The 19,490-nt window shown below is 38.8% G+C and overlaps 1 protein-coding gene and 1 long non-coding RNA gene across 2 annotated transcripts in view; both read right to left on the reverse strand.

The window, feature by feature from the left end:
• Positions 1 to 19,490, reverse strand: part of LOC145436527 (uncharacterized) — a 162,715-nt gene that overhangs the window by 133,343 nt on the left and 9,882 nt on the right. The window contains exons 3-13 of the mRNA XM_080313890.1: positions 18,315 to 18,368; positions 18,196 to 18,249; positions 17,383 to 17,436; positions 14,624 to 14,677; positions 12,466 to 12,519; positions 11,376 to 11,429; positions 10,710 to 10,763; positions 9,164 to 9,217; positions 9,014 to 9,067; positions 8,858 to 8,911; positions 8,727 to 8,780 (exon numbers count right to left, since the gene is read on the reverse strand). Coding sequence (XP_080170016.1) covers positions 8,727 to 8,780; positions 8,858 to 8,911; positions 9,014 to 9,067; positions 9,164 to 9,217; positions 10,710 to 10,763; positions 11,376 to 11,429; positions 12,466 to 12,519; positions 14,624 to 14,677; positions 17,383 to 17,436; positions 18,196 to 18,249; positions 18,315 to 18,368 — 594 coding nt within the window. The remainder of the gene's footprint in view (positions 1 to 8,726; positions 8,781 to 8,857; positions 8,912 to 9,013; positions 9,068 to 9,163; positions 9,218 to 10,709; positions 10,764 to 11,375; positions 11,430 to 12,465; positions 12,520 to 14,623; positions 14,678 to 17,382; positions 17,437 to 18,195; positions 18,250 to 18,314; positions 18,369 to 19,490) is intronic.
• LOC145436147 (uncharacterized) lies at positions 44 to 5,313 on the reverse strand. Its single transcript, XR_013914192.1, has 3 exons — positions 5,059 to 5,313; positions 4,672 to 4,734; positions 44 to 97 (listed from the first exon to the last, which is right to left on the reverse strand). It is a non-coding gene; the product is annotated as an uncharacterized LOC145436147 (long non-coding RNA).

Genomic DNA, 19,490 nt, shown 5'->3' on the forward strand with positions numbered 1-19,490 from the left:
GATGATCCCAAAATTATCAAAGAAGTCATATTTTGTGACTCACGATTTTCATCCGCTGTTTCAAGTCTGGTCACTCTGATGCTGAAAGTGCTGTTTTCTAAAGGCAAAATTAAGCTATGATGAGCTGTGGATGATACGCTGTAAACCATTGTTTCTTAACCTCGTCGATAGCTTCGTCAGCAAGGACGATTTGAATTTTGAAGAGGGCTGAAAGGCTCAGGGGGCGATATAGGGAAGCTGCGGTCAGAGGGCGGAATGGGGGCGCCAAAGAAAAATAGCGTTGCAGTAAAGGGTGCAGTGGGTACCAGACATGGGGTGATTACTTCATGAATGTAATCGATTACGATTACGATTACTTCCGAATGACGCGATCACGATTACGATTACGATTACAGCAAAATCAGGAGGTAGTCGATTACGATTACGATTACATTGGAAAAGTAATCACGATTACTCACGATTACATTTATTTTACATTTTATAAGCTATGCTGGAAGACAATATATGGATTGCGCTGAAAAGGCCTAATGAGATAACAAACTCCCTTTAAAAAAGATGCGTCATTTGCTTGTTACGTCATAATGTAACTATTGCCCATTTTTAAGGAGGTCAATTTATCGCGCCCATCGATTTGCATTCTTGCCAGGGCCATAACTGCCGCACCCCAAAGTTCCCAAAAGGGTGGAGAGCGAGCTCGAAGGGGACTCAAAAAGTATTTCGTAAACCAAAATAGTTATAGAGTATTTTCGAGAGATCTAAGTAACTTGAAATCCTCTCTAGATTAGTGATTTCCAACCAGCGCTCCCAGCCAGCCTACTCGCAGCTCCCATTGACGTTGGAAAATCCAACAAAAATAATAAAAAATCAATCTATAACACACAAAAAAATTGATATTATAAATTACACTTGCTTGGCTTGGAAACTGGAGTTTATAATTAAGGGTGGAGACCAATTCCTTTGCTGTCGAGTAACGATTCTCTACTCAGCAACGATTTCGTTACTCAACTCACGTCAGAAAGTATGCTCACACTCAAATGCGTTTGGATGGGCACTTAGATTTAAGTTTGCTTAACATCGGACTTAATAAAGAGCAAGTGGTGTTACAACACGTTTTACAAGGCTATCTGACCATCAAACCAATTGACTTGATTGTTAAGTTCAACGGCCGCATTGACGGAATGAATGCTTTTTTGCTTATGATGAAATTGTTTTCAAGTCCTATTGTAGTTAATGTGGCCACTTACCCTAGTAATTTACAACTTGAGTTGCTAGACATGCAGTCATGATATAAGACATGACAATTTGTTTGTGCGTCTCACGAAAGTTTTTCTTTTAGTCTGCTATGTTTGAGCCAATACAATATCTTTTGATTATATAACAAATCGGAGGTCACGAATTAACAACATACACTAAAGTAATTATAACAAGATAATATGAAATATGAATTACGTTCCCCCAGCTCTACTGCTAGGTAATTGTGTGGCGAGATAGCGCAGTGGTATAATCCATGGCTGCAACACCAATGGTTCCTACCAAAGTGTTGGAGGTTTATCTAGGCTCCTTCTCGCCGCCTCATCCGCATGAGCGGTGTCTTACAAAAAGCCTAGAAGTGGGCCGTGCTACAAGTTGGCAGATACGGAATCAAAAATGTAGAAAATCGGCCTGGTGTATAGAACCGTTAGTCGACAAACACCATGATTACCTTAAACAAATAAACAAACTCTACAGGTAGATCTGACCATCGGGGGCTGAGAGAGGATTAAAAACGAAGAGTAATATAATGCAATTACTAATATTATTGACTTATCAACTTGAGATTGCCACCCTATGGGGCCAAAGACCATGCAACGTTTGGACTGGGGGACGAATTGCTGTTTTGGTCCCGAATCCAGCCACATCCCACGCTAACATGATGTATAAGCACATGGCCATGGCGGTAGATCCCAATTTTGAGTAAATAATTGTGAAATAACGATTGGCGCCCGTTTCAAGTAGAGTCATATGAGAATAAGGAGAAGCGAACATAAAATTCTGCCTTTAACTTAATCAACTTAATACTACAAGCTGCAGGGGAAGCGAGTGGCGCAGTTGGTTAATCACTGCAGCCACGACACCAATGGTTGGTGGTTCGAGTCTCGGCTCTGCCATGTTTCTATGTGTCGGAGGTTTATCTGGGCTCCTCATCGCCGATCCCGCTGTAATACAGCGCCTTGAAAAGCTCAGACGAAGAGAGAGCCGAACTCTTGAAAGATGGCAGCTAAAGAGCAAAAAGCAGAGCAAAAAGCAAAGAGACATCTGACGTTTATGAATTCCATGTACTGGGTGCAAATGACTATAATAGCGATAAGCGCCAATGATGTAATAAAACAAACAAACTACAAGCTGCAGTTACGAGAAACGGAAAAAATGGCTCGGTTATGATATATATATATATCATCAGCTGTTGATTTTACTGCTTCGTTGTGGAAACCCCAATGTTTTATTTGACGAGTACAAAATATCAAATCTTTGTCCAGTGTCCGTACGTACTAGATAGGCCTAATGCTCGCCAAGCACCAACGGTCAAACTGCGTTTAACTAAGCATAACCAAACATCAACACATAAGGTACTATTTTAAACTAGGCAGAGCGGAGACAAATTATACTGCTGCAAGGTAGTAGCGTGTGTAACGTTGGATAACCTCATATAAAGCACGGCAGGTGTTATTACAATCACACTAGTGTACGACGTATACGTAGGCCTACATCGAATATCTATTTACTGTGGATACTTCTTACGCAATGACGCGCAAAGCTAACTGCGGCTTCTGACGTAATAATGAGCAGTGGCGTTTGAAAATCAGACGCTTGTGCTATCACGAACCTTGTATAATATCTCTTCCTTGTTCACAAATGTTCAGTTTATGTCATAGTCCTTGTACAAATAAAAAGTAATCGTTCTTTCATAGATAAATCGATTAGATATGGGAAGTAGTCGATTACGATTACGATTACTTCGGATTTTTTTCGAATGTAATCGATTGAGATTACGATTACTTGAAAATGCTGTAATCGTCGTAATCGATTACGATTACTAATCGCGATTACCCCATGTCTGGTGGGTACATATGATTATATAGTACAACAACAGTTCTATAGGCTATATCCTCGAGTTCTCATTGCAAATTATCATTAGACACAATCTAGCAAATCTCGAATTTTTTTCGTCGCGCTACCCTCGAAAATCATGCCGACGATGTTTGCAACATGTTCTCACGTAGGTAGTGGTTTATTATAATCCATGTAAAATAAATTGCGCGTAATTTTAGATCGCCAATTCCCGTTAAAATACTCCCGTCACGCTAGCTCGGGTTATTTTCCACAAAATGTTTCGAACTAGGTATTTTATACCACAGCGAATAGCTTGTCGAAATCGAAGAAACAGCCACTCTGTCACTTTCAAGAGTGAGAGCCTTTTGTGCATTAAAGATGATTTGAAGCTTTTTGTTCAGACTGTTACATTTGTATTTTAGAGCTACAAAATTAAATCGTCTGAATACTTCTTCATCGTATCATGGAGGATGTTACTGTTTCGTGTTGTGACCGGTAACCTCACATGAACGTTACTTCGTTTGGAATACATTGATGTCAAAGGTAATAACTGAGTGAAGTACTAAATTCAATGAGAGCAAAGATCTCTACCGCTATCTCGGTTGATTTAGCATGTAATCATAGAAAGCAATAAAACAAAACCCAATACAACTAACGTATTGCCAGTCGCAGAGGTATCCCCATATTCCCAGTCGCAGATGTGAATACTGGATGTGTACCCTGGGCTCGAATCAGATGGTATGAGCCAGTACCTTATGGTTGTTATAACAACCTTGATTTGATCCCGATCACATCCAATTATGATGATATTATTTAGTCGAGTGGTTCTCGGGCGCTATTCAAGCTTTCCATTACTAAAGTTTTAATCCGAAAAGACCGACTGAGCTTCGAACCCTTACCCGGTGCTTTTACTACCGTCCCTAAAATATGATGGAGAGTGGGGGCCCAAACCTGGGCAATTTTATCCGATGACTTTCATTCAGGCGGATAGTCCTGCAACACTCCTTCTGTCACGCACAAGATATTGTCGATAACAACCACCAATTCCCGTCTGGGTCGTAACAAATTAGCTCGCAATTAGAAATCTCTCCGTGCTGTATACACCGTGCAGTACGGTTCCAAAATAACCTCTTTCCCGGATTCCGGGAATCACTGATTAAATTGTTAGGTTAACGAAAAAAACGCTGAACACCAAGTTCGGCTCAATTCCAACCAGCAGAAGCCGCGGCAGAGCCAATTGAAATTTTTATATTTAATAAAAACAATTCAAATCTTTTTTCCAAATTTTACTGTCGAACATATGAAATTTTTAAGTTGTCTGCAAAAACTCTGCATAACAAATTTGACGCGTTTCCAACCCGTACAAGCGAAGTTATTTGAGTCTTCCATCAATATTTCTGGAATTACCCACCATCAATCCAAATAACTTCGCTTCTACCGGCTGGAAGTGAGCAGAAATTGTTATACATCGTTATTTTAGGCCACTTAACAATTTATTGGGGTTGACAGTAAAATTTAGGAAACAATCTCCAATTAATATCTAAATGTGTGACCTAATATGTTTATAGTCAAATATCTTACGCGAATGGATCGTTTCATTCAGGTCGTTTATGTCGGATTTAACCTCTTCCCATCTTTGATTCTCTGAAAATTCAACAATTCGACTTACTGCGCGAAGAAAATCAACGCATAAGTTTAGCTTCTTAGTATATGCCAAGGGCAATTGAACGAGGGAAGGACGATGTGTGTCGCGTGGGACCACTTTGCTTTCGTCTAGCTCAAAATTTGGATAAATATCTGACACCTACTCGAATGCACATTAAAAATACGGAATGAATGTTGCACCTATCCTTCCCAGGATATTACATTTTAATGTATGCCACTGCGATAGTCCTACCAGTGTATTGAAAGGGACTGACTGAATCTATGTTCCGGAGTATCGATGTCGCCAAAGCTCTTAAAACTCACGTGTTCCATCGACTTCCTTCCTGATTCTGGTTTCATTCGTCAATTTCTGGTTAACTAGAACAGGAATGCAATATGGTAATTTAATGAATAAAGTAAAAGGAAATAGGTTTATGAGTCTCTATAAATTTTTGAAACAACGGTAATTTCACTACCATGACGCCGTGCCAGTGACTGTACAAAACGCAAAAGACGCATGTACCATACAAGACACTCTCGATCAATAACACTGGTCTACAAATTTCGTAAAAGAATTGCGCCGAAAATTTTATTGCTTGATTCAGGCTAATTTAAGGTTACTGAAATCGATCCTGTGCTCAGAAATTCTCTATCATGTCAGATTTTTTGCCAACTGCAAAATTCATGAACTTTGATTGTTCCGCATCGAGCTTGAGCGGTGAGTCAAGGATTAGGACATGGTAACATATCATATATGATATCATACCTCTCACCGTATGTCATTGTTGTTATTTATGTAGAACAAACGGAAAAATCGTAGCGATTACTCACATATTCGATATTCTTCTTGAAGCCCCGTTACCGTATCATTTAGCAATGCCAACTTGACCATGATGCGAGTTAGGTTTTCCTGTTCTAGAAATGAGAAAATATTTTGAATCATGATAAATTGGCGGAAAAGCTGTTAGAAAATGCGTTTAATAACAAAGAATCGAATTATTCACGTCTTACTTTGTTCATCGCTCATCTGCACCTCTCGAATCCGGGCGTTCAAATCATTGATAGCTAAAATATAAATGATTTTATTATATATTGCCAGATAGCATATCAATAATCATTATATTCAGCGCAAGAATTGATATCGATAATTTCATATGATGACTTGATGGTGACTTACATGTTCCAAAATCCCCTTCAATAGTAGACACAGTGTCTTTGAGCAATCGAAATTCTGAAATTTAGTATTATTAGTGAAGAGAGAACAAATATATTCATCATTGTAAAATAAAAAAATACTGAGATATATACTTTAAACTACAAACTACAAATGACAAAGAAAAATTTACCTGTCGTAGAAAGTGAACTGTAGTTATTGAAATATTCAAAATAAATTGGTGAGGGAATTATCGTAGTAATGATGATAATCTCTTACTATACCCACGCGGCTCAGGTTAATAAAGAGACCTCCAACCGCGATGACGTGTTTTCCGACGGCGAGGAAGATAACCAACTTTTAACCCCGTTTAAAACGGGAAAGGGCGAGTTTTTACTGGATATACTGGATATACTTGATATTGGATATACCGAATAGCTTGATTTTCGACGTTACAATTCAGGGATTAACCGGTTAACAATGGCCACAGCCATTGAGACCTTCAACGCTGACGATAGCGGTACAGAAAGAAATGCTACACAGGTATCATATGGAAAGAGCAATAACGAAAAGATCAGAAAATACAACAGAAAAAAAAAACAATCAGGAATCACCGATTCTCAACCATACCAGACGACATACTCTCTTCGTAAAGGGAGACGCAGACCTTGACGCTGATACAACAACAGAAGAAATACAATGCAACACTATCACAGGAAATGCTATAAACACATTGCAGGATTATATGCGCTACAGAGCGGAATATGGATTTTGAATATGAAGATAGAAACCAATGGAAAGATGAGACAAAACCCCAATCAAGCAAAATTTCGCAATATAACTTTCGAACTCCTACCACGTCCAGCGACACATCTCATTGTTAAAGGAATACCATACGACTCTAAATGGGACGATATAAGTAGAACAATAGAATGGATATGCATTCGGAACGGTTATCAACCAGACAAGAGTCTTCAGAAAAAAACACACTAAATGGTGCAATTGATTCAGTAACTTCTAGATGGCAGAATTCAGAAAAAGAAATTGCCCTACCATATAAAATTGATGGGTATGGGTGCTGTATCAGAACAGCTGACGACGCTTATCAGAAACGATGTTACAACTACAAGCAGACGGGACCTATTATCACTGACTGTCCACAGGAAAAATGAGCATGCACCGCGTGCCTGTGTTGGGACGACGCGAGTCCCCTTTTTCGTATGACTTGACTTGACTCGAGTCACCTTGCGAAAATGACTTGTCTTGACTTGACTCGACGTTTCAGAAATGTGGATTGACTAGTGACTCGGAGCAAAATTTACGAGTCAATTTCATGTCATCAAGTAATGGTGTCGATACAAGTGGCAGATATTGCATATATATATGCGCGAAATGCTGGTGTGACCTGTGAGAGCGAACAATCAATCAATGATTGTGCATTTTACTGAGCCCCCATAGTTCTATCAAACCGCAAACGAAACGATCGGAGCTTAGAGCTTGGGTTGTCATAAACAATTACTAAAGTAATCTATAATGGCAAATTATTTATCCCTGTTTTATAGACGGCTCATTGCGGTCGGTACTCAATCCTACCAAGCCTCTTGTGTGATATAAATCGAATTTTAATATAGTTTATAAGGTAATGTTACTCGCCAACCATCGGTGCTGGCTCAAATTGTATCTCACGAATGTGTAGGTGTGCTCATCTCAATTAGTTTTTGAGGTTTCATATTATATTCTCTATTTTGACTGATAACTATAGACTGAGGCCATACAGTTACTTATACTTAGTTTAGCCATTCTACGTATGCGTGAGCGATGCGACGCCTTTTTCCTGTTTTTTTACCGTATATTTGTCTCTCAATTCAAAATAAATGACGATTTTTTAACAGCTATCAAAATAAAACGACGCAATGATGGCTCGTACTTCTGAAAGCAACTGGACTTGAATCATGAGTTGTGACTTGACTCGTGACTTGACTTGACTTGACTCGACTTGACTCGAGTCACCTCCAAAAACCGAGTGACTTGACTTGACTCAAGTCACAATGTGCTATGACTCGAGAGGACTCAGGACTCGAAGGTAGTGACTTGATACCAACACTGCCGCGTGCAGACGACTGGGACATGGCGCAGAAGAATGCAAGTCTATAATTTGACGAGGGATACTCGGACATGCGACTGAGCCTAAAAAGGCTGAAATAGCCAACAATGACACAGTAAATAAGAAGTCGGACGAAAACCCCACCTAACCCCATATTGGAGGGAGAAGGGCTGCCGAAACAACGGATTTAAGCAAACCAACAACAGAGAAACCGGTCGACCCGAAATCGACTCGAAATGAGGACACGAAGAGAAATGGAACAAGGCCTAAGAGCCCGGCAATAATCAAAGTATGCTCCTCAACTGACGTCGCATTTGAAAATACAGACACAATACAGAACGAACACCGAATCAGTGCAAGCTATCGTTAAAAGCTACAATACTCGCAAACAAAGGGAAACACAGATGGTCGACGTATACGAAACGGGGGACCGATATTTCTACAGAGGCAGCTATTGGGTGAAATATGATTTATGAATTATAAATGACAGTAATCTATAATTAATCGGCTGTCATATTTTTCATGCGGTCAAGAAATACAATGTACAATAGGTAAGGCAATTATTCAAGTTTCGCAAACTGATGGAGAATTAAATAGGCAGGCACTGCTATATAAATCGATATTTGCAAATTAATACCTTTATCCTCGATTCATAGGGACAGACAGACATAGTTTCAATTATCAGTATAACGAGGTATATATTGCATGACAAAAGAAAGTACATATTGTGCTTACGTTGTTCATCGCTGCTTTTCAGGGTTCGAATCTTCTCTTTGAAATCGTTGAATACTAAGAAAATGATATAAATTTCAGATTGACTGAAAGATGTGCGGGACAGATTTTATTACTGATATTTCAAAACTCACCGACTTCGTTGTCACGTTTCATAGCTGTCACGGTACGATTGAACAGATGCGATTCTGAAGTAAAGATTCCTTGAATAAATAATACTATGCCGGAACGAAAAAGACGGTATTGAGTTATATAATAGTATACAACATTGTAAAACATATACTGCTCACGTTCTCTATGGGATTGTTCTTGCTTTCGTATTTCGGTATTCAATTCCTTATTTGCTAAACGAAAAACACATACTTTTGAAATTGAATTATATACGGAAAGAAAAGAAAGTGGTTTTTGCCGCAATCGATCTATCAGCGTCGTTAACTCACAAATGTTCATGGTCCGCTGCAATTCCGTGACGATGAAGCTGAAGTTTTCTTTTTCTAAAAGTTCGAAATACGTTGCGATTATAATAAATTCATGAAATACAGTGATAAAAGTATGTCATAATTTATGGGAGAATGAAGAGATATCATTATAAGAGTCGGGCCGATATCTTAATTTTGAACAGTAAACGATATTTCAGATATCACACATAGGCCTACTTGCAGATAAACCGATATTCACAATAAATCAGCAATAGGGTTAACGAAATAGCATTTCCATTACGAAATAAGTATAGTATAGTCGCGGTAACACAAATTTGTTCGATATGCCACCGAAGCGTGAAGTGATATGGTGTGCATGGACCAGATAGCGTAGTGCAGGGGAGTTAAACTCAACTGGCGTCGCGGGTCGGATTCAAAACCTCAGCTGGCCCGCGGGCCACACCAGTAAAATGAATCCATAATGTTGCCTCGAAATCCATGGCCTTGTTTTTCACTTGAATACTGGCATCATATTATGAAACATAGAGATTATCTTCTAGCAACACCGTTATTAGCAAGCAACGAAATCGGAAAAGTACGATGATATACGCAGAAGTTGAATACAGCCACAAAAACAGTGACTCTAACAGCGATATAAAATGGTATATTCCAATGCGCCCTTGGTTTTAGTCGAAGCCGTTAGCCAGGCGATTTTAGTATGCGCTGTAAGGAATACAAGAAAATCGTAAACGCGGACGTTGGAATTTGGTTCATTAGGCTAGTATCATGAAATCGGGGTACCGGTTTCTCTGGAGGCCGGAAAGTATTGAGTAAGATTTGATAAAGCAGTGCGATCTCGTATATTTGAATTCTATTTTTGTGTATATATATGCTTTATGTAACCTGAATATTACAGCTTTTCATTGGCGTTTTCATTTTTGTAAATATCTACGTCTCGGTATTTTTTGCGTGTTCAAGTCCGCCCGAAGTCGACTCCAGATTTTCCACGTAAGAGTTGAAGATTTATTTATGCTCCTCCTCGCCATTTCATCCGCGTACGCAGTGTCATAAAAAAGTCCGTACTGTCCGTAATGATGCAGCAGCGAGCAGTGTAACGCTCCATCAGTACCGTTGCATAATTATGGTGCGGGCGACAGAATCCAGATGTTGTTGTAGTGGCATTATCCGTCGATAAAACGAATGGATATAAGACAACAGTGCTATCAAAATAGTGCGATAGCTAAAGTGTTGACCTTATTTGACGGGCCAATACGTATATTGGACCGAGATGGGCTTCGATTGTAAGAAAATTATGTTTTAATGATTTTCCTCTTTCAACACTGTTGGTGAGCAGAATTCCGTTAGACATGTAGCTGCCTGACTTGCTGGTGAATTGTGTGATTTGAAAGTGACCTATGTATTTTGTAATGCTGCTGTGCGAGATAATTAAAAGACGTGACGCGAGGAAACAAGACATAGACCTCGATGCTACTGTCTCTTACAAATTCACGAAACAACATCAGACAAATATTTGCTGGATACAATTTAGAAAATGGACGCATCTTACGCTGTTCGTCGCTCAATTCCAGCTCCAGAATCTTGTTGCGTAAACCGATTTCAGCTGAACAGCATAATATTGAATTTTATAGATATATTTCTGGATCATAATTATTCGTATACAAGAGCGGCTCCCAACCTTGTTCTGAGTGAGTACCACCATAAGGTTCTATGATTTCGTTCCGTAGCACAACATTACCGAATAAACTCAACCTTACTCGAAATCTATATGGTTAAATACCATATAAGTCGGCCTGCAAATTTTAAAATTAATGTCCAAAAGCTAATTCGCATCTGATTATTAATAACAGACACTAACAATGCACAATTAAAGTGATGATTGCAATTGTTTCATGTACACAAGCTGATCGAGGCGGGGTGCAACCGTGTAGCATGACACATACCTTATTTTTCTGTGCGCTCGATGAAGACATTTTTAACATTTGAAAAAATAACGTTAACGATTTATAAAACTCTAATTGTACTTGGCGACCAACTCATATGACGTCGTGTACTACTAATGGTATATACCACAGGTTGAGAACCACTGGTATACATAGATACGTGCGAAATAGTGATGCTGGCATGGTGTGCCACATTAAAATAGTTGATTTTTCCCTCTGTCGCTTTCTACCACATTCCACACTCCACATTCCATTGTAAATATATTACTCACAAGCTTCATAATCCGTTCTGAGCGTCGCCAACGCAATGCCCAACTTCATGATTTCTGTAATTAACAGAAATACTCTCAGCACTTATATAGCCTTACCTTGCGTATCGAAAGTAATAAACACTGATAAACTATGGGTTCCTAGCCTTGTTACGGTCGCGACCGTGAATTTCGATTTGAAAATGTTCCGCGACCCAGCCTCTCACTTTATCAGCACCTTTGTCCAAACCTACTCCCGATTATTTGGAAGTTGACGAATATGTATCCAGTAATAGAAATTATGCTAGGAATACCGTATTTTGGAAATGAGGACCCTTTTTGCAAATCAGAGAAGCTAATTGATCAAAACTGAAATAAGTCGATTTCGCTATTTCGGCTGAAAAATTCGGGTCATCACTTTCCTTCAACTCACGATTTACATTTTCAAAAATCTGAAAACGGAGGCCAAATCCTCGTAAAGAAGGCCGTAGGTAACCCTAAATTATACAATTACGAACTCGTCAACCCCCGTCAAAATAGACAATTGCAACGTATATAGGTATTTTTCCTTCAAGGAAAAATTACCGTGCTATTAATCTTTAAGCTCCCGACACTTCAATCGTAATAGAGGTGGCGGACACCTACTTTGAGTTATAGTAGTGTCGCTTTAAAATGATTCTTGAGCTGATCTGATACCAGGCTCGCCATCCTCGTTTATATTTTTGTTGTGAAAAATGAAACAAAATTTTCAGAAATGAGCCGTCGATAGCATCCGCTTGATTTGCATTCTTGTAATAGTCATTATTGCAATTTAATTGTCGTGTCCGTCAGCTCAGACAATAGGCAAACGGTCCCATTGGACTCGCGGCCCCTAGGTTAGGATTCCCATGCTATACATGGTTAAGTAACGTTATGGTATATTTATTATAAAACATCATATTTGCAAAGTTTTGAATTCTTCCGACACGCCAGCAACCACCCAATAGAAATAAGTTTAATAAGAATAACACGTATATCTAACTGCTCACATAAATAAAATGTCTTAATGAGAGCATTCACAATATTTAATAATTTGCACGGTGTATAGAGCCCATACAAACAAAGTTTGACTCACGCGTCTGTTGCGCAGTTTCCAGTCTTGATACCGTGTCATTGAAATCCCGAATAACTGTGACGAAAGACGATGATTATGTTATGATACAGAAAATACACGCAACTTTCTCGTCCGCAAATGCTCCGACCTATGTTGGAAAGCCTTGATTGCTGTGCAGTATAGCAAAGATACATAGTCTGTTTGTTATTATTATATTCTTTATTCACAGTAACACTGGTAGATACACACATAATCCGGGGAGCAACCTGCCCCCAAAGGAAAATGGCGAGATTGGAGTAAATTTTTAAAATTTCAGTAATACATTCAAATTGTTATTCCTATGCAATACACGGAGAAGTCAGATTACAGAATTGCAGCAGATGAAGAATTGGCAAGGGTTACAGAGCAGAGGTAGAGATGATTGAGGATGAAGAATCGAAATTACAGAAATTATGCTGTGATTCACAAACGTAATTTTAGTCCAGTGGTGCATTCAAAGCCTTCCGAAGAATGTGCACAGTGCCCAATAATGTGATCTTTTGGATCATGTCGAATCGAACGTTACCCGGAATTTGTTGGATATGTCTCATGAGTTTTTTGCTCACGACCCCTGTAGCACCAATGACTATCGGTACAATGTTTATTTTGCATCGCCACATTTTCTCACATTCCATTTTGAGGTCTGCGTATTTGGAGTATTTTTCTGATTCTTTTTGCAGTAGGTTGTGATCAGCTGGGACAGCCAGTTCAATGAATAAGCATTCTCTTTTCTTTTTTAGTTTGACGATTATATCCGGGCGGTTGCTCCTGATTTCGCGGTCAGTTATAACTGGTACATCCCACAGAATTTTTACTTGTTCGTTTTCTGTCACTGGTGCTGGGCTGTAATCGTACCAATTTTTTGTCGAAGTGGTGATGTTAAAATGTTTGCATAATTCAAGATGAATGTAGTGACCAATCCTATTGTGTCTCCATGTGTATTCGGTAGCTGCAAGTGCACCACAGCCGGACATGAGATGTGCTACAGTTTCATTTTGGTTGTGGCACATTCTGCATTCTGCATTCTGCATATTATTATTATTTATACACATTTACAGTGGCGCGTATCGCCTGTTTTAGGCCTTGTGCGCCACGACAGTACATTTCTTAAAGTCCAGTGTCTTTGCTTTCGTAATGAGGACGACTTCTTCACTTCCACGCGCACACCCACTCTTCATTCTCGCTCGGTTTCGTGCGTCCTCTTTCAGGTCTTTGCTGCCGACTTTCGAGCGCGGCTCACTCTTCTTCTGGGCTTTTTCAAGACGCTGCGTTAACAGCGAGGTTGGCGATGAGGAGCCCAGATAAACCTCCGACACATAGAAACACGGTAGAGCCGAGACTCGAACCAGCAACCATTGGTGTCGTGACGGTGAGTCTGTTTGTTAAAATCAGTCAAGTGCGGCGCGGTCCATGAGGCACTGACCCCTTCCGAGTCATATTTACAAATATATAAATCCAAAATGCTAGCTGATGCAGTTGACGACTTGAAAACAGGTGTGAGTGGAAAATATTTAAATGCAACATCAGTTAGCGAATGTGGCACTTCATGCTGGCCGCTACATCTACACGATTCATATACTACATCGTCGGTTTGCAAAATCGGCAGCGCATTGTTTCCCTGCACTGCGATTTTTGATTGTCAGCCAAAAATGAGTTAATCAGATAAATCTGTGCCTCACCAAGTTATTTTTTCTCTGCACTTTCATAGTACGTCACAAAGCTGAGTTCAAATATATTGGTGATTTTCTGGGTATGCTGTTGTTTTGACAACAGTAATATTTGGATGTCAGGAATCACGGCAGTGGCATTCGACTAATACCAGTTGACATAAATTCTGAGTTGATTAAGGTGAATTGGCCGATCTCATGGAGGCGTGACGCGTCTGTACCTCAATTCCGCCTCACACTTACTTTGCGCTATATTTTTGGACAATAAATACGTAAATACCGTCATTTTGGATGCAAAAGTATTTAACATTTAGTTACCCATGAACATCGACATAAAGTACATATAATTATTCATGTACTAAAAATGAAAGGATTTCACAATTCTCTCTCCTCATCCTGACTACAGGACCAAATCAAGAGAATTGTGAAGTAATTACATCACAAATCTATTTTTATCATCATGTTCAGCCTACCTTCCTCATCAGCTTTTTCCAGTGTCGCCACGAAATCGGTAATTATTCCCGTTTCTGAATGAAGTGACATCTTGTTATAGTGAAGCGATAATAATTCGACAAGAAAACCCGATTACGAAACAATAACAGAGTGTAGAGTGAGAGTTGAAGTTATATACTCGAGCAAATCACAGAACTAACTCTTATACGAAATAGTGGAGTGGAACTCTAATTGACCAATGCACTGAAAGCAAGAATACATGTCACAGCTGTAGGTGAGTCTTCTCAAAATATAGGGCTCCACCAAGGTTTGAAACAATAGTTGAAGCCTGGGTCACTCTTAACATGCCCAAGCGCATCTACACTAGGGTTGCCATACGTCCGGAATTTCCCGGACATGTCCGGAATTTCACTGTTCAAGCTAGCGTCCGGGAGGAATTTCTAAAATATGCCAAATGTCCGGAATTATGAATACTTGACGTGGGCTCATAATTTTTTCGTAAATCAACGTAAAATAATTATTGTTGTGACTATTTATGCTGATGCATGATATTTTTCTTCGCGCTGCGCGCGATTTACTAACACATTTATTGATTTTAATATGGAGATTGCCACCCTCGCAAAAAACTGCATAAAAAAATAAAAACAACCTTCATTTACTGAAATAAGCTTAATTGTAATCGCAATTATAGGAGAACGATATATTCCCAGAGATCGTTAAGGCCGTTTAAATGCTTTATTCAAAGATAGTGGTTCCAAACGTGGGGGTCGCTTGCTATTATTCTGGGGTTTGCGAATATGTTGAACGTAATCAGCTTCTAAAATAGCCCGTGAGTAAGTCTGGGCAAAGGTGCTGACTTCTTTTAGTAATCAGCTCGTCAAAATTTGATCTGGGCCACGGAACATTTTCAAATTGGAGATGGAGTCGCGAGCATAAAAGATTGGAAACCACTGGATCTGGCGTGTTTATAAAGCTCCTTGGTGCGCACCGGCATAAGGCTGATACACAATCTTATCGGTAGGGCATGAACATGACTTAACGATGTACAATTACGCTCCCTGCATTTTCGAACTCATCCTCCTCCACCAGATCTACCCCTAACTCTGATCATGTGACCGGAGAGTGGTAGGCTATCCATATAGTAATATATGGAACAACCAATATTATTACCAGAATTCATTCAAAAAATTTAACGACCAGATGCATATAGAAACTAGATTCATGTAGCAAGCACCCACCCCCCTCCCCAGAAGTTGCATCGTTTACACCATAGTGTGGGCTCAAAATCATTGTTTATTTGGGCGGGAAAGGGCTGAAAACACGTGCTTTCGGTCCCGTTTAAACAACACACAGCCACATACTCCTGAACCGGAACGTGACCACCTCTGGTCTATGAGCAAAGCTTTGCTAGTGTGGCTTCATAACTCATTTTTAAATCCACCAGTGGGCGCTTCAGAGTGTCCGGAATTTGGGTCGCAGAAATATGGTAACCCTATTCTATACCTACACCTATCAGATTATAGTAGCTCCATATCAAACTCACCAAATGAAAGAACTCATTTGTTTTTAGAGATGCATGCCAACCGCAATCCTGCAACCGTAAAGCCCAACAAAAACCGCTACAGGTCACGGATACTTGTAAGCCGATTAACGCTTCTGATATATTCTTACATTAAGAGTGGGGGTAGCTCTCACAACACTGTTTTCCACGAAGCTCATAACACGCATCCTATTTAAATGCTTTGAGACGTACTTACACGGGGTTGGAATATGACCACATGACTCTCACCACAGCTACTTCCAGTTCATGTTACTCAAGTTACTCGAGTTACTCATGCTTTGAAGGTACCTATACGTCTTTTAACAGTAAATTCATATTTATTGACTCGAAGAACTTTTCGCGTGCCTCTTATCAAGAGCAACCGGCACGATAAAGGATACGGAAGAAAGATGGATTCAAAACCAAATGGCGAATTGTGACGCAATAATAAAAATTTATAAATAACATGAATGAAAATTCAACCATAGCAACAACGCGGCGTATATAGCAACAAGCAACTTGAAGAAGTAATGCCCGTGAGGAATAACATACAACTACAATGAGACAATGCAGCAATACAGAAAAAAAAATTGTGCAGAAATATGGACGAACAGCTAAGCAACAACAACTAGTGTGAGATTTTAAGATTATACAAAAATTCTTTCTGGCCTCAAACTATTCAGACGATCTGTTTTCAGTTTTATCCAAGGGTAGAACCATATTTCATTTAACAGCTTTGGAATCTACTTTCATCAAACTAAACAACCCGGTCCTTTGTCGCCAGAAAGAATTTTTGTATAATCTTAAAATCGCACACTAGTTGTTGTTGCTTAGCTGTTCGTCCATATTTCTGCACAAATTTTTTTTCTGTTTTGCTGCATTGTCTCATTGTAGTTGTATGTTATTCCTCACGGGCATTACTTCTTCAAGTTGCTTGTTGCTATATACGCCGCGTTGTTGCTATTGCTGAATTTTCATTCATGTTATTTATAAATTTTTATTATTGCGTCACAATTCGCCATTTGGTTTTGAATCCATCTCTGTTCCGTATCCTTTATTGTGCCGTTTGCTCTTGATAAGAGGCACGCGAAAAATTCTTCGAGTCAATAAATATGAATTTGCTGTTAAAAGCCGTGTTCAAGTTTTGTACCACCAATCAGTTATTCAAGTACCTATACGTGTTTTTATCAAAATCTTTCACACATAATTTGTTGATGAAAAATAGAATTTAGTGCTTACGACTCAAATGAGTTCTTTGCAAACTTGCCATTGTTTCATTCAACAATTGCATTCCTGAAAAACAATAAAACATGGTCTTTTCATTCGAATCTTTGTACATCATATCCAGTCCCAATCTTCGTTACAAACCCAGCACATCTAGTCGTTGACTTACGCAGTATCGAAGCAGGTTAGAACGGTGAAGATGAACACCTAGTTGGACATGTTATTATGTTTCATAGAACTACATGTTCCTCTTAGTTGATGCATTTCCACTATTAACTAAACTTTTGGGTAACCTACTTATTTAAGTTCAGCTCCCGTATGCTACTTCTTTTATGGAAACGATTTCAGGATACTTTCACTTCTAAGGATACTTTACTTTTGCGAAACTTACGTTTTCGATTTTGTCAAGTGATAAGTAATGCTGATGAATTGAAATAACTTTCAATACAAAAGTATCAATGACAGCAGCACAATACAGAACCAATATGGTTATAATATGATATTATTAATATTTATTATTATTATATTGCTTTTGTTTTCATTGCAATTATATATAGGCCTACTTCTAACGACGATTGCTATTTTGCGTTTTTCAAAGAGATGAGTCTTGCAATCTTCATAAATTGCACCGATGTTTATCAACAAAAGTCATTTAGAGATCGTACCAATCTACTGCTTTAACATAATTACTTGACTACTTCTCTGACATCCTATGTTTTTGCTTCACATGAAGTAGCTTTAGCGTGCATTGAAAGTCTTGAAGTCAACTTCGCGACAATACTAATCAAAGTGATATAGAGAAACAATTTCTTTCGATGTGTTTCTAACCATCAGTATAATTTGTTTCCATCTTTTTCAATCTTTCCGCCAAATCGTCTGCTCCTGTATTGAGGCAATGTCATGTAAATTTCAAGGGTAAAACATATGACCCAGTGAACGGATGTTACCTTTTTGAACTGAATTATCCACCAGCTCTGCCATACTCTTCTGAAGTGCAGTGCCTGAAAACATTCCGACTAGAAATCAAAATTTTAGAAAAATAATTTATAGAATATAATCAATTTTGTCTCAATGACATTATCTAGTAAAAATGACTTTGAGGATTATTCGGATATTAGTTTAACTTTCGTGATCTGTATAAAAACTTTGATAACTCGTACGCTCAATTTGGTAAATAAACTGTGGCAGATTTTATCATGAGAACAGTTTTGTGAAAGACATTTCTAGCAATCTGTACCATAATATTCAAAATTTATTTCCTTTCAAATTCATATCCGTTCATGTGTCACGATGGTAAAATGGGAGAAGTCAAATTATTATTAATATTGGTATTAATATATTTAAAAGCAATTTTAGTGACGCATATAACAACTATGGTCTTTTGCGTCACGACATAACAGTTGCTAATCGAATCGATATTGCGATAAGTAAATACAGTCAACTAAACATTTAGTACTGTCTACTTGTCTTCGCAAGGAATTCCCACAGCAAAGGTAATATATAATCAATAGTTATTATATTTTCCATGGTGAAGGCTACTCTCAGGTCCATTACGGCAGCTATAAACTGGCATCTTTCGTCAGCGTACTTTGCACACTTGATAATAACGTGCTATGCAGTTTCTTCAACATGGCATGTGGTACAATCAGGGGTATCGGAGCATCCAATTTTGCTAAGATGGGAGTTGAGACGACAGTGTCCGGTCCGTAATCTGAAAATGGTGGCTTAGGCACGGCGTGGCGTGGTTAAAGTAGGTAGTTTTGTGTATATGTCAGGGCAGAACTGTTTGAAATGTGCTCCAGAGGCGGTTTCGAAAGAAGTCAAATTGAAGGTAAATCGGATACAAAACATTGATGAAGCATTATGACGTCATAAATAAATCTCTTTTTAGGAACTATACTCAATATGTCACCCAATCGTGGTTGTTAACATGATTAATATATGATTACTATATGAACCACTGTGATCACTGCTAGATATGAGGCATACAGCTCAATGCTCCCATCGATATTAACGTTTGATGAGTGGAAGATATATTATATATTTTCGGAATAGTTCTTTATCTACAAATATTCACCGTGTAACCTGACAAAACTATATCTAGTATAATATAGAATTGACCA

The sequence above is a fragment of the Botryllus schlosseri genome, chromosome 3 (assembly GCF_051294905.1).
Source record: "Botryllus schlosseri isolate E-star chromosome 3, Bs_hap1, whole genome shotgun sequence".
NCBI lineage: Eukaryota > Metazoa > Chordata > Ascidiacea > Stolidobranchia > Styelidae > Botryllus > Botryllus schlosseri.